Source organism: Prenolepis imparis, unplaced genomic scaffold (assembly GCF_030444845.1).
Source record: "Prenolepis imparis isolate NDT839.2.m4 unplaced genomic scaffold, iyPreImpa1.0 SCAF_8, whole genome shotgun sequence".
Classification (NCBI taxonomy): domain Eukaryota; kingdom Metazoa; phylum Arthropoda; class Insecta; order Hymenoptera; family Formicidae; genus Prenolepis; species Prenolepis imparis.
Window position 1 is genome coordinate 13,499,794 of NW_028141166.1, and position 15,288 is coordinate 13,515,081.

At 33.4% G+C, this 15,288-nt stretch overlaps 2 protein-coding genes across 2 annotated transcripts in view; both read right to left on the reverse strand.

Annotated features, from left to right (window-relative positions):
• LOC145939925 (uncharacterized) overlaps positions 1 to 15,288 on the reverse strand; it is a 307,103-nt gene that overhangs the window by 1,168 nt on the left and 290,647 nt on the right. The gene's annotated exons all lie outside the window — the stretch shown is intronic.
• Positions 11,222 to 12,312, reverse strand: LOC145939622 (venom metalloprotease inhibitor-like). The gene is made up of 3 exons (XM_083044073.1): positions 12,174 to 12,312; positions 11,803 to 11,906; positions 11,222 to 11,561 (listed from the first exon to the last, which is right to left on the reverse strand). The coding sequence occupies exons 1-3, from the start codon at positions 12,223 to 12,225 to the stop codon at positions 11,460 to 11,462; spliced, it is 258 nt and encodes an 85-aa protein (XP_082900199.1). The 5' UTR covers positions 12,226 to 12,312; the 3' UTR covers positions 11,222 to 11,459.

Below are 15,288 nucleotides of genomic sequence, written 5' to 3' on the forward strand. Positions count from 1 at the left end.
AGTAACCGTTTAGATATTATCACTTTTACACATATAAGGTTGATATAAATTTGTCTCTTACAATGCTAAAATGATACAGTTTGCGTGAAACAGATCCGTAATTACGGCGTATAAAGAAGAGAACGATTCGACAGCAAATCCCAAAACGGTCGATCGAAGGTGGGGTACTTCGAGGTCGACTAATCGACCGAGAGTTAATAAAACGTAGGAGGAGAAAGGTCTCCGCGAGGTCTCCAAGGAGTATATCCGACCCGTTTCACGAACCGGCGCAGTTTTCCGCGACAGGAAAAAAGAAGAAATTATCCGTCATTCGTCGAAATGGGAGGCCTCCCGGAAGACGTCGGAGAGATCAATACCCGCATTCCGGAGTAAACAAAAGCCGATGCCTATCTAGCTACAAAGTGTCGGTCAATTTAATTTAGTGTCGATTCCCGAGATACGGAGAGAAAAAAAAGATACGAGATACATCCATACAGAACACAAAGGTTTTAGTATATATCACCGTGCAATATCAAAATTACATTGCGTCAGGGGAATAAATTAAATTTTCGCTCGCTTCAATTTATGTCTTTGAAGTAGTTCTCAGAGTGAAAAGTTTATTAAGTATACGAAGAGAATACCCGAAAATAGCGGAAGATATTTGGTTTTTTATTGTCTTCAATTTTTTTTTCAAACTTGTAAAATAAAGCAATCAAAATTTACGTGATAAGGTAAATTGAAAAAAAAAATTCTATTTAGGTAATTAAATCGTAAAGAAGTTAAAAATACTCACACGATTATCGAATTCTTTATCTGTTTATTATGTCTCTCAGTGAGAAAAAATTGCACGATGTCCAGATTTATATTTCACATACATATCTTAAATTTAACAAATTCAAACAAACGAAGAAAGAAAAGTTCTAAGATTGATTTATACGTGCGCCCCGACTCGATCAAACAATTTTTTTTCCATAGATTTCGGCAGCATTATTAATATTGTGTTTTGATTATCCTAATGGTTCAAACACACACACAGCGGCAAAAACTAATAGTATGATCTGCACAAAGTCAACTCATGAATCCTATCGGAAAGGGAGAAAAAATTATCGTCCCTTTGACGGTTCCCGGTGATTGGCTCTTGGACACCCTCCCCGTGATATGTGGCGGATCGATCGGCATCCGTGCACCGGCTTCAATCACGGTTTTCATTAAGCCGCGCTGGACGGTTGCGGAGGGTAAGAGCGGCTCGAATAGCTGATGTTACGCGTGTGTCAGGCGGAATGGGACGAAGCTTCTGGTTTCAGGACTTGCGTTTCTGATATGAACTTCGAAAGAAACTTCGATGTCTAATTGGGCGTCAGCCACTCATTAGGCGATATCTTGTAAATTGCTTTGTTGTCAAAGAGAGAAAATAAAAGTAGAAAAAAAGAAATAAAATCTTTTGAAATCTTGTCGACTTATTTCAAAATATATAACAAACAATTTAATTATATATCATCAACTTTTAATATTAATTAAATCGTTATAGTAAATTTGATAAACAAATTGTTAGACACAACATCGTAGAATAAAAGACAAAACAAATTAATAATTCATTAATAAATACTATTATTTACAAATTAATAATTGATTAATAAACACTACAGATCACTCATCTGAATATTCAAATAAATTTTCCACGTACTGAAATTATTAGTAAATATCCAAAAGAGCGAAATTTATCATAATGAATCCGATAAGAAGCAGGTAACGAAGGTTCTTGAAATAAGAAGCTTCGAAAGGAATCAAAGTCCACATTGGCAAAGATTCCATATACCAACAGGTAGTCTTTCCTTTCAAGGACTCCGATCTTCCATCCGTTCGCAACAACCAGTTTCATTCAACGAAATCTCACCGTTAATGAGCCTGTTTGATGTTAGGATTATGTATAATGTCACATTGGATGGCGCGTCTGCAGTTATGACAGACGAGAATGTTAATGAATGTTCGTTAGCATGACAAATCGGTTGTCAGTATACAGTGTCCCTTTTATTTTTACGAAACGATCGAACGTATTGACAGTCAAGTTAATTGGAAATCGATAAATTTCCCGGATGATGGACTTCGTGACAAGAACCACGATGAGTGAATTTTTTGTATCATTCTATGATTTCACAATTTCAATATTTCAACTTAATTTAAAATAGTTTAATTTAAAATATTTGTGCAATCAAATCTAAATCTATATAGATTATAAAAGTTCACTTGAAATATATAAAATATTTGAACACATTTTTGCATACAATCAATATAAACTGATTTCTCATTTTTCGTTACTCTTATTCTATTTATAATTATTACAATAAATAACAAAACATCTCGAACTAATAATAAAAAATAAATAAAAATAAGAAAGTTTCCTTTTTCCTTCTCGTTAATGTAATGAAAAACACATATACAGAGAACATGTATAATACTTTTTATATTACATTATATACGAGCATAATATTGTTGGAAAGTTTGTCTACTTTGTTTATTCGACAAAAAATTCGCATAATAGTATTGTTTAGGATAAGGTCCATGGTCACACACCGTCCTGTGCACGAGGGGAGTTAATGGTTCCTTTGTTTCGTCCGGGCGACTTCCATTTTTCATCGGCGGCTGGGACCGCCGTTCTTCTTTAATCGGGTTAATCATTTTTGAAGGACCGACCACAGGTGACGGTGCGTCATACTCCTTGTGACCGTGATATTAAAGGACGTCAGGCATTCGTAGGCCGGGTTTCCCGGCTAGAATTAAATTTCTCAGGCGAGGGAAAGCCAGGTTAGACAATCGCCCTGCTCGCAGAGGAATAATGAAACGCCACGAAAGCTGTCGCGCAATTTGTTTTGCATACGGATGACATTTTTCACTTCGTAGAAGAATGACCTGACATTTATCTCCTAAGTTCTACGTATCAAATACAGTTTTTTGATATAATTTGTGCACGTTTCTCTTTCAAAAATTATCTTCTTCGAGTAAGAATAGGCTATGGAAAAATGCACAAAAGTGGATTGTATATAAAAAGTAACTTAAAAAAAATGGTATTATCTTGTGTCAAAACCGGAGAGACTCGCTGCACATACAAACGTGATAAATAAAATGCATTTTATTGTGACACACAAAGTCTAAAAATATTTTCAGTTATCCCTTTTTATCTACGACTTTATCCGAGCAGACTTCACCGAGAATAAGTCCCGATAAAAATTTTTCACGTACAATACAGAGATACTCGAGACGCGTTGATACCGCCGCACGTGTCAGATATAATTCTTCGTTTCAGCTTCTGTAAATCTTCTCGTTAATATTTTGCCAACGGGACACATACACGGAATGTATCTTATTCAAAGACGCGCGATATCGCGCACATTCCTCTTTCAAGCATCGTCTTCCTCGAGTAAGAATAGATAGCGGAAAAATGTATGTGCGTGCACAGAAGTTGATTGTATATAAAAAAAATTGTAAAAAGATATTGCATAATCTTGTTTACGTCGGAAATATTGATCGAGCTAGGAGGTATGGCAACGCGCCGGTATATCGAGGATATTAATTAAACATTTGCGAAGGGCGAGTTTGAACAGTAGGTAGGTAGGTAGGTGGATCGTCGGATGGCCGACATAGCTAACTAGAGAGACCTTTGAGCACCGACTTCGGCTCGGAAGATCTGTAAACCAATTAGTAACGCCTCGTCGATACGGAGGGCTAAGTCGTCCTAACCGGATCGTTCGGTTAAACTGCTTACTTGATTACGACGTTAGTTAGTGTCACTGTAGTCGCCTGTTGACATCGCAGATAACCCTAAATTCCGATCACGTAGAGAACCGCCAATTTTTGGCGCTTGGGAACGCTTCGACTGTCACGCAAACTGTCGCAATTTTATTGAGCAAAATTCATTTTCCTAGCTACAGCAAATTTATACATTGCTGCGATATTTTCGCTCGAATCGGTATAATTTGCTAATTCGCGCTATAATCAAATTCTAATATTAAAGAATTGTTAGCCGCTTCTGTAAGTTATGTAGTGTGTATACTATATATGTGTATACTCTTTTCACAAAAAATAATATTATAGATTATATAAAGTTAAATAAATTATTTCAAATGAGAAAATTAGATAAAGATTTTTTATCGCGCGCGAGTCGTGATATATCTATATCTCTGCAAAAATATTTTAAAGCGAGGAAAAGTAAAGAGCACGAGAAAAATTTGCTTATATACACACATTCTCGGCTGTAAATATCCTTTTATTAAGTCGTATAGAATGCATCATAGAATGTGGCATAATAGTAAGAATATAGGGGAGGACTTATAAACTCCGGAATTGTAAACTCCTGGCTATATTGCGAACGTATCCCAGCGAGGGTCACTCGATATACGCGGAGAGTTCCGAGCGTACGTGCGTTCACGCATCCCTCGGGAGATTACAACAAAAACGCGGGGGAAGATGGTACACAGAGGGACGGCTACCAAATTCGAACTACGTGTATCTGAACCAGATATTTTTTTCACCCTATGCACGAATGCCCACGGGGCGTTATCATTGCCTTATTAAATTCGAAAATTACTTTTTTTAAAAATAATATTGCATATTCACGTAACATTATTTTAATCTTATATGCTACCATCATATATCTGACTATAATTATATTAATGTGTATAATTATTTTTAATTATTTTATTAATGTGTAAATTATATGAATGCGAAAATTTCTATATGTTAATACAGAATTTCTAAAAATAAGAATTTAATAGTTAACTAGGATATTTATTTAATTTTTTTCGAATCTTACGACAAAAAACATGATGACCAGTTATTGTGTTATGTGTTACGTAAACCTACACGAGATACTTTTCCCCCTATTGAAATACACTCGGGACGCAGCAAGTTATTCGAGCCTTGCCAAACAGTGGTCGGTTCGATTGTATACTTTGCTTTTCTTCGTCATTCTCTCTTTCTCTTCTGTATTTAGGAGGGTTTTAGTATTGTCTTAATTAAAGGCGGCAGTTTAATTATGCTGGTAATGTTATTTGATCTACTATGACGCGACACGTATTGTTTGCGCTTTAATCATGTTTTTCTGACAATAAAAAACGATCGGTTATATATTGGTATCTATAATTATTTTATCTTCGTGCTATATGCCGAAACAAATTTTTTTAACAGCGCTTTTTTTCTCTTTTTAATGAACGACGTTTTAATTTTAGGACGTTTCTGTAGTCGCTATTTTCGTTTCGCATTGTCACCGATGTTTTCCACTTTCAGCTGTGTCCACACAAGTAGAAATTCAAATACTCGACGTATTTGCCGATGCTCTCTGTGTGTCTTTCTCTTTCGAAGCTCCATTAATGCTGACAACGGAAATTTTAAATCGCTTGCTTTTTACACACGCAAATATCGCTTGGCTAAGAGTTTTAATTTGGTACACGTTTCTATACGAGTTCTCTATTATCTTTCTCCGTATTTTTTTTTAGTCGTGATTAATGATGCGATTATCTTCTTTTCTTGCAGGGATTTAAGAGTATTTGAGAATATTCTGCTTTTTAAATAAATTGTATTGAACTTCTTTTTTTTTTAAATAGAAAGAATAACAGTTTCAATATGTGTCCAAGACATTATACATGGCAGTGAATTTATGCTAAATTTATGCTGAACACATATGCAAAAAAAGACGGTTATCTTTTGTAAAAGAATCGGCTACCGGTTCATCGAATAATTTGCAATTTAAAACTATCACGTATTTGGAATGTATTGTATCTTATTTTCAATGCAGTAGCGCAAAATATTCGCGATATTATGTAAAGAATCTCATGTTACCTCAAGGTAGATGAGTCACCGCGCAGACAGGTGTTAAATATTTTTTGCGCATCGATTTCTTTGTGCAAGACTCTTTGTGTAGTGTGTTCCTGTGATAATCAATTCAATAACTGCAGTCTCGTTATCGCGAAAACTCGCGGAGTCTCGGAGTCTCTTTTGCGCGTTTTACTCGGCGATATATAGCAATATCGCGGAGGAAATATCGCGCGCGCTAATATTTGCGCTTCGACGGCTCTGAATCCACAGCCCGAGGGGTCCTTGGAGGCAGAACGCTTATCGTTAATGCGATTAAGTCGATGCGTGAATCATTCCGCGCCAAACTCTAATAATACCGTGAGGAAAGGCACGTGTTATCGGTTCTGATACAGAACTAACCGGCCCCGATCCATCTTCCGAACGACGTTTGAATTTCTTTCACGACCGTTTCTCTTCGAATTCTTTACGAAGAATCGCCAGCATGTTACACACGGGCATATGTCTAGATCTAGATAATTAGCTTTCCCAATGGATCATTTCATCGTGCAACATACAAAACTCGAACTTGAACTTTGCTTAACTTGTTCTCGACACTATTGATGGCAATGTATATTCTAATGAAAAATTCAAATCTCTTCTATTGTATAGTCTTCCAACAACTTGAAATAAATTTCTTTCATGTCAGTTGTACATTCTAGAAGTTTCTAGTTAGATATATATAATAATCATTCAATTTATCAATCATATAATAAAAAGTTTAAGTGACATTTCATCAAAGCTATATCTCGTATGTATATAAAATGACCCAAAGGAGTTTCGCTGCATGTGTTTTCATGTGCGCAAGAGGGTGCAACAATGCCCAGGCAATAAGCTGCATCCGACGCGTGCGGGAAGAGATATTTTTCGGTCGCCCGCTTTTTAATCCCCGATGTTTCGCGATCCGACCTGTCCCCGAAATACGCGGATTTATGCGAGCGGCCGTATATAAACATACGAGTATATATGCGACGGGCGCTTTTAAATTCCGTCGATCGCCCATTGAAAACCGGATCGGACCCCGTTAACCCTACGGCCCGCACGCTATTCTCGGGTGTTATCGCGTCCCACCGGGAAACAAGGACGCGCGATCCCGGGATTATTCGACAGTCTAAACCGACATCGAGACAATAATGTCGGGATTACATCAAGCTTGACGAGAGCTTCTCTCTTAGCGTCACTCGTGCTCAAATACGCGACTTTAAGCACGTCCAGTCTAGACCAGATTTCGATGATTCTCGTTTCATTTGTATATATGATATATGTGTGTGTGTGTGCTATTGGAAATAATATCTCGTTTTTTTATCTTCTACTTTCCACAAAGTTTTGATCCACGCTATTTATCATTTTATTTTCTTTATTACTCACTTAAATGTGTCACTACGCAACTCTCTACGTATTTTATAAGCTATATAGATACAATAGTCCGTCCGTTGCTGGCTAAAACAATGCGACATTTGAAACGTGTTTCACCCTTTTTTCCAGATAAAGTCCCGAAGATGTACGAGACCAGAGTGAATTATTCGTCGCCCGTGTAGCACTACACATCGCGTGTCTCATGGTGATAATGTAGGCGCAGTGTAAATGTCGTGTACAGCCGTTTCCAAGATCGTGATATCGCCGAGAGAGAAACGGAGGATTTATTAAATAATATCATAAAAAAAGATCGCGCTGTCATCTACGTCCTAAACTTGCATCAAATAGCACAGCTGTCCAAAATTAAAAGCCAAAAAACATCCTTATATAATTCGCACAAATACTCGCGGCACATTTTCGATAATATATGATAATAATATTTAGCACTTTATATACACAAATATATGAACAGCCATTTTGTAACGCAAAAATAAATATCAATCAAATAATGATCATTTATCACTATTTAATGTTGTTATTCACTTTTAATTTATTCCTGCAGTTAAAATTGTTAAAACGAGTTTTTTTGTTAACAAGAATGGAATATATGAAAACTATATTGCAAGGCTTCCGTGATAAAATATACATCTTCTTCTGTGAATTTAAAAATAATCGTATGTCTATTCAGAATACCTTGAAGAATTTAATCATTTTTATAATCGATTTATCGATACAAAGAATGAACGCTCACTTCAGAAAAAAATTTAAAGTGGAGCAGAGAATCTCTTAAAAAAGAGAAGAACGTGATAACGAACCACTTGTAGGAATGAAAATTTTTCTTCTTTTTTGATCAATTTTTACGTCTGGCTAATCTTGTGTCACATAAATTGTAAATAGTCATCTTAATCTAATCTAATCTTTATATTGCTTTAATTATCATAACGTAATACCTGAAATTCGTACGTAAATAAAAAACGTAATAATTTTAACGTTTCGTGATTCACATATAGCTGACTAATCCTTATCAAATGATAAATAATACCTGGATGTATAGGTTATAGATTAATAATATGATTAATAATATCTGCAGTTTCATAAATTGTTAAAATGAACATAATCCTCATTAACCAATTACAATTACTACCAAAAGAACGACATGAATAGCTTGCTAATAGAATATTGTTATATCGAAAAAATGCTCTTGCATAAAGAAATGGAAGCTGCTAGAATATTTTCATAATTGCAGATAGTCTTCAATAGCTTGTATAGAGTACGTATAGAGATATTTCCGAACGGCAGATACTATTCATTAATTAAATATTTATGCAGACAATATTTACATTTCGTCAGAATTATTATGCCGGTCAAATTTACAGAATTATATCAAATTTGCAGAATTTATTGAATCTTAGGAAAATTATAAAGGAAATAAAGTTTTTTATTATTAGAGAAAACTCCGGAAAAATTCTAACATTATTTTTATAACATGTTCCATTTATGTTTTTTGTTATCAAGATTATACTTTTGACATTTATAAATTCCATGTTTTATTAAAAAATTTATCGAGACATTCATCTTTTTATCTTCATGATATATTGTTACTTTTACACCAAAATTCAGTGATATGATCAAATAGGAATAATGGTACATGCATGTAATATGTAATACATAACTGTACTAAGCACCATTTTGAATTCAACCCTCGTTTCCTTGCAGCAGCAACCTCCGGCAGGGCAGCGGGAGTTTCGCATGCTTTATGGAGGGTTGATTCGGCGGCCATGTTTGGTTACAGAAAATTTCACAATCCTTCCCCTCCCTTTCGCGGTCGACCTTCGAGCAGCTTGCACGACACGTAAACTAACAAAGGGCTATAAGCTCATGATGTTGCATGAAGGTACATCTCTTTAGAATTTATAAAACCATGTGTGTACGATCTCAGAGAAGCCCAACAAACTTATATTAATTATATTAATGTAAATTATATTATTTTTAATATGTCTAAAAGGAGATAAACAAAATAGTATTTTGCAAAAATTTATCAATTCCTATGTTTGCTCAATCTTTCAAAATTAAAGATATGACGGAAACACGAATAAATGTTTACGTTCTTACTGCGAACAGCTTTTATATGCGCGGGTCGTGAATTTCGAGGAGATCTCGTGGATGGATGGACGGTCGATCGAGAGGGGTGCCATGGCGACCATGTCGGTTCCCAATTAAACAAATGCTAGCAGGAGCTCGAGCAACCCCTCAGGCCTCAGGCATCGACGTCCATCTCTTCTTGCTCTCTTAGTATACGTCAACGAATTTGCCTCTCTCTCTCTTTCTCTCTGTACGAGAGGGTTTCAATCGTCGCACGTGTCGTATGGCATGCGAAATTCGAACTGGATTCACCACGTGAATTCATACGTACACTTACGTACAAAAGTTATAATGGATTACATTCGATTACATTATAACTTTTCAGTGACATATAAAAGAATGCATACCCATTTTTAAAAGTTATACATTATCTTTAATTTTTTTTAATGTCTGTAGAATTTATAATTGAAGAATTGACGTATCAGTCTTGATTATCATGTTGTAATAGAAAATATACACTTTTCTGTGACTGCAATAATTCTGAATATATCTCAATATCTCAATATATGAACATATCAACATATAAGGATTTTTAAGAAGGTAATGGAAAACTCACAGTAACATCTCAGAATAGGTATCGTTATATAATTTTGAAAGTTTCATTCTAAAAAATAATAAAAATAAAAAAAAAATATTCGAGTAAAATATTTCAAATATTATTTCTTATTTTTATAACACTAGATGCACATATGTTTTTGTGATTCAATGTACCTTGATCTTTCCTGTTTGCATCGTTCGTTGATCGCCTGCGGTATTAAATAACAAAACTGCGCGTGAGTGCCGGTTTCATAACCGTACGTCGTCCAACGCATTTTAATTGCGATTGTATAGTTATAAATACAGCAGTGAATCTATGTAAAGAATCGAGTCAGAAATTATCTCACGATATTCACTGAGCGCGTGCATTAGCGTGAGGAAAGAAATTACCAACCATTGGAACCAAATATTGGAGCACCTCTTCGAAACTAGTACCTAAACTATTTGACTTACACGATTGTGCGTTTGAATGTCGAGCCGGTTACTTCGTTCGGCGCAGTACTGGATCGTCAGTAACCGGACAACGACCATGGAAGCTTTGCTAATCCGAAAAGCGGCTTAGAGCAAACGCGAAGCCGTTCCCGAAAGACAGGGTTTCCGACTTCCGTCGTGTGTATTCTGGGAGTCGAGCTCTCTTTATTATCTTGTTAGCGAACCATTCCGAAAGAATGGTCTTATTAATAAGTACAATGTCTCATTAGAATCTGCGCTTGACGTACCGAGAGAAATGCACGAAAAATGTATCATTATCGTGATTATACAAGGTCATTATCTTATAAAATCTTTATCACTGCAATACATACTGAAAAGATAATCATATCTTTACAGTTTGTCTGATAAAAATCTGATAAAAAAGCAAGTGTATAATATAATAAAAAATATCTAAAACACAATAAAATAAGATAAAATAAAAAAAATATCTTGTTTCTTAATTCCTATTCTAATTATTTCTGTACCAAAAGTAAAAAAAAATAGTAACAATATACAACTTTATGATTCATTTATATGCATATATAATAATATAATATCCATGATCGCGATACAAGATGTATAAGGTGGAACATCTACGAAATATAGATATAAAATTAAATTAATATAAAAAAAAGAAAAAAAAATTATGTATTTATGTAAAAGCTACAGCACAATCCGAATCTTTTAGGCAATAGTGACAGGAATGTAAACGTTTTTATCATTAATTTACGTATCCTTGTAGACAGTGACAAGTGTTTTTGTAATTTTGAAAGTTCTATTAGCATTTTATTAGCATTTCTATGAGAAAACGTATTGTACCGTGTCTAAAAATGTACTAATCATTTTTACAACACAGCGAGAATTAATTTATCTTCCTATACAATATGCAAAATCCATTTAAAATTTGATTTATTTAAAAAATAGTATTGTATAATATATATTTAAAAATACATAATACATATAAGATTAATAAATGTTTCGTATAATGAGTATATTTAATTTGTAAGATAGATTAAAATATAATAATTTATTTTATTGCAAATCGCAATAAAAAATAAAAGTCGAATAATAAAAGTCGTTCCAATTAATAACGCAATTATTTTTTCACTGTCCTAAGGTATTGAATATATTCAATTTTTTCTTTCACGGCATGCGCTTATAGGAATACATCGACTTGCTTCGTCATCGATTCGCGCGTATCCTTCTTTGCAGTAACAAGCATTGTTACATGCCTAAAAGAAGATTAATATAAATAAGATTTGTGAATAAAAATAGAAATATTTAAGATGAAATATTAACAAACTGTAATCTTTAAAAATTAATCCTTTGATGTGAATAAGTATTAGTTTTGTATAAAATAAATTTTAATATAAAATGCATACTCTCTCTTTTTCCTCTCTACATCAGTTAATTAATTTTTAAATATAAAGATTATATGAATTTCTCGAAAGATTGCGATATTTATGCACTTACGAAGTTCTGTATAAGACAAGGTTCGCCCAAGTTGCTACAAGTTGTTTGACATGGCGATCCGCATTTGATAAATTTTTCATTTTCAGGACAATGTGCAAACGCATCTAAAATAATAATGTGTGATACATTTGTCACGTTGATACTAATAAAACATTATCTGTTTAATAAGAATTTAGATATATTATAATATTAGACAAACATTAATTAATTTAATTCTTTTTAAATTGCTATTAAATTGATGTTTAATAAGTTGCTGAATGAAAAACAGCGCTGAATAAATATTTAATATCAATGTAAATATAAATTTTGTCAATGTTCTTTTTATGAAATATTTAAAAATCTCAATAGTATAATATTAAATATATATTTACGTGTAGAAAATATGGTCAATACAACCAGCAGTACAATTATTGTGCGAGACATTATGATAAATTTTCAATTTTCGTGCACAATTCGCAACTCAGTCTAACTTACTACTGATAATTTCGTTCGTTTCAGACGTCTCTTATATAAATCCATGTGGATTTTGTATAGTGGGAAAGTACATAATATGATTCATCTTTATAGATATCATCTTCATAAATATCGGAGAACGTGCAATTAGAATCGTAATTTTCCACATGTAAATTTACTTTAATTTATTACTAAATGTGTATTTTCTCACCTGAAATAGCAAAAACATTGCTTAAACATTGTTTAATTTCGCATCTGTTACCGTACGAGTAATAACAATGCACTGGGAATTTTTTTCCTCTTTGAAGTCGATTCGTTCAATTGCTGTACGTGACATATACACGATCGGGGAAATCCAAAATAAATATGTACATTGCATGCTTTGACGACTCGTGATTCCCCGTTCTTAATATAGACATTCCTGACTCTCATTATTTTGCATTGAATTATAGTCGCAGTCATTATTTTTTTCACATATCTATATTTATGAGATGAAGAAACACAGTACGAGCTATCAATTATCTCGACCGGAAAATCATGATATCGAATTGCCTTAACGTTTTTTTTAACGTAATGTTATTATATAAACAAATAAATAAATGTATATATATAATTTATATTTAAATTTAAAATAATTACATAAATTATTAATTAATAATTAATTATTAAAAATAATAAAAATTAATATTATTAATAATTCACCTAAAAAACGCGAATTTCTATGGTAAAAATGAACTATGCCACATTCGATGTCATTAAATAAATTTATTATCGCACATCCTGTTTGCATAAGATTCTCTATATTGAATAACATCAAAAGAGAGAAAAGTAAGTATCCAATTCAATAAATAGATAAGTCCAAAAGATATTTTTAATTTTTTATAGTTCCGTGTTTGATCGTAAATAAATATAAATCAGTAGTTTGCAGAAAATTGAGTAGAAAATATCTTAGATATTTTGTAATGTATACAAGGTGATTCACGTAACGGTCGCCACGATTTTTGGGGTACTTACAATAATCTGACAAAAAAATGTCATTAATCAGAAATTTACCAATTTGTAACCGTCAACAAATATTAACCGTTTAACAATAATTTAATGATTGCATACAATTTTATTTTATGTAACATTTTAATTCAAAATTAACGATTTTAAAGCTTCTACAGCGTAATTCTTTGCTATCGAGGAAGTTCACTAAAAACGTAAATAGTAAACAGACTTGACTTTGACCTTATGTTACCATGTAGCTTAGCTATTAATCTGATCAGGAAATTTTAGTTTGTTATTATTTTTATTTACTATATATATTTACTATTTATTTTTATTTTATTTACTATTTATTTTTTATTTACTATTTATAGTGAACTTCCTTGATAGCGAAGAATTACGCTATAGCTTCAAAATTGTTAATTTTGAATTAAAATGTAACATAAAATAACATTGTATGCAATCATTAAATTATTGTTAAATTTGTTGACGGTTACAAATTGGTAAATTCCTGATTAATGACATTTTTTGTCAGATTATTGTAAGTACCCCAAAAATCGTGGCGATCGTTACGAGAACCACCTTTATAAGAATAAAATATAAAATATCTCGTAAACTATTCACTTTTTGACCATCCTACCTTTATAATTTTTTATTGAACGGAAAAAACAGCATAGCAAGAACGAAGATAGAGCGTAAGGTAAAAGAGAAATACGAAGATTGACCGGAAAGCTAAAGAAAGGTCGTAGCGAACGAACAGGGAATCTCGAGAACTCCCAATCGAGTTTTCCGTTGTCGGAATCGGGTGGCGATGCATCGTGAAATGCTGAATAGGACAGCCGAGACAATGGGAATAGAGAGTGAATATCACACAATTATACGCCGAGTTTTCCAAGTAATTAAGGCATTGCCATTGTAGGGAGACAGCTCGCTCGTGCGTCTTTGAACTTTCGTCTCAGGCGAATCAGCTGCATATTTCTGTCTCTCTGGCTACAAATAAAATGCATGCAATTTTTTTCCAAGCAATTTGCCGAAGCATTACACAACGGTTTTACACAATTATAAAACCCGTTAGTTTTACACAAATAATAATGCTTGCATAAATAGAAGATATTTTGCGAATAAAATTTTTCGACGAATGCGTCTGTCACTTGAATAAATTATTTTAGAGTCGCTTCAATTCAAGAAAATATTCCAATTATAAAAGCAAGTTATACGCGCAGACAATAATTCAATTCCCGATCGTAATAAATTCAATTCGAATCGCTAGATATTCGATTCTCGGCGCTCTTTACGCGAAATAAAAAAAAGACCTATGTACCAAGAGGGAGAGCAGAAGGGTCAATCTGATTCACTTGGGCTATTTCGCCGATGGCGAAATGGCGTTTAGGGTAAAAGCGGGCTGGATTGACCGTCGAGCTTACGTTGACAAAGTGGACACAACGTATACATTTTGCAGGCCCAAAATTTCACAATTAATCGAACAAGAGTTGTCCTTCTTGCTTCATTCTTACCCAAAGTACACTAATTACTGGACACAAACAATAGTCAACGATTTAATTATTACATTATCATCTCGAAAATTGCAACCATAATAGAATTTGCGTGAGACCTTGTAAGCATCTCTGATCGATCTTTAATGGTCTATAAATAAAATTGGCCAGTAGAAAAGTATGAGATGATTATGTAATGACGATAGATGCAGACGAAAGATAACAAATCCAGGAAATAATGAATTACAAAGACATGTATGGAGTCGGTGCTAAAAATATTTGTAATGAAAGCTTATATAAAGATTTTTTTGGATAATAATTTTTTTGACATTTACATGTGTAACGAAATTCCATTTACAATGCGTTTACAACACATGCGAAAAGAACACGGCAATGTTTGTTATCATCGATAAGTTCCATTATTATAATGTTTTAGTGATATTCACGTGTTAAAATGTATTCTTTGATTAATCATCGTTCAATAAACTCTTTTATCGTGTGCATGCATGAATGCACGAACGTATTTTGATGACGTAATAGATAATAGATAATT

Excerpts from the sequence above, each read along its gene's own strand:
- LOC145939622 (XM_083044073.1), bottom strand. The coding sequence starts at position 12,225 with ATGTCTCGCACAATAATTGTACTGCTGGTTGTATTGACCATATTTTCT. Across the intron at positions 11,907-12,173 it reads ATTGACCATATTTTCTACAC|ATGCGTTTGCACATTGTCCT; the intron begins GTAAATATATAT and ends TTATTATTTTAG. Across the intron at positions 11,562-11,802 it reads CTTGTCTTATACAGAACTTC|GCATGTAACAATGCTTGTTA; the intron begins GTAAGTGCATAA and ends ATCTTCTTTTAG.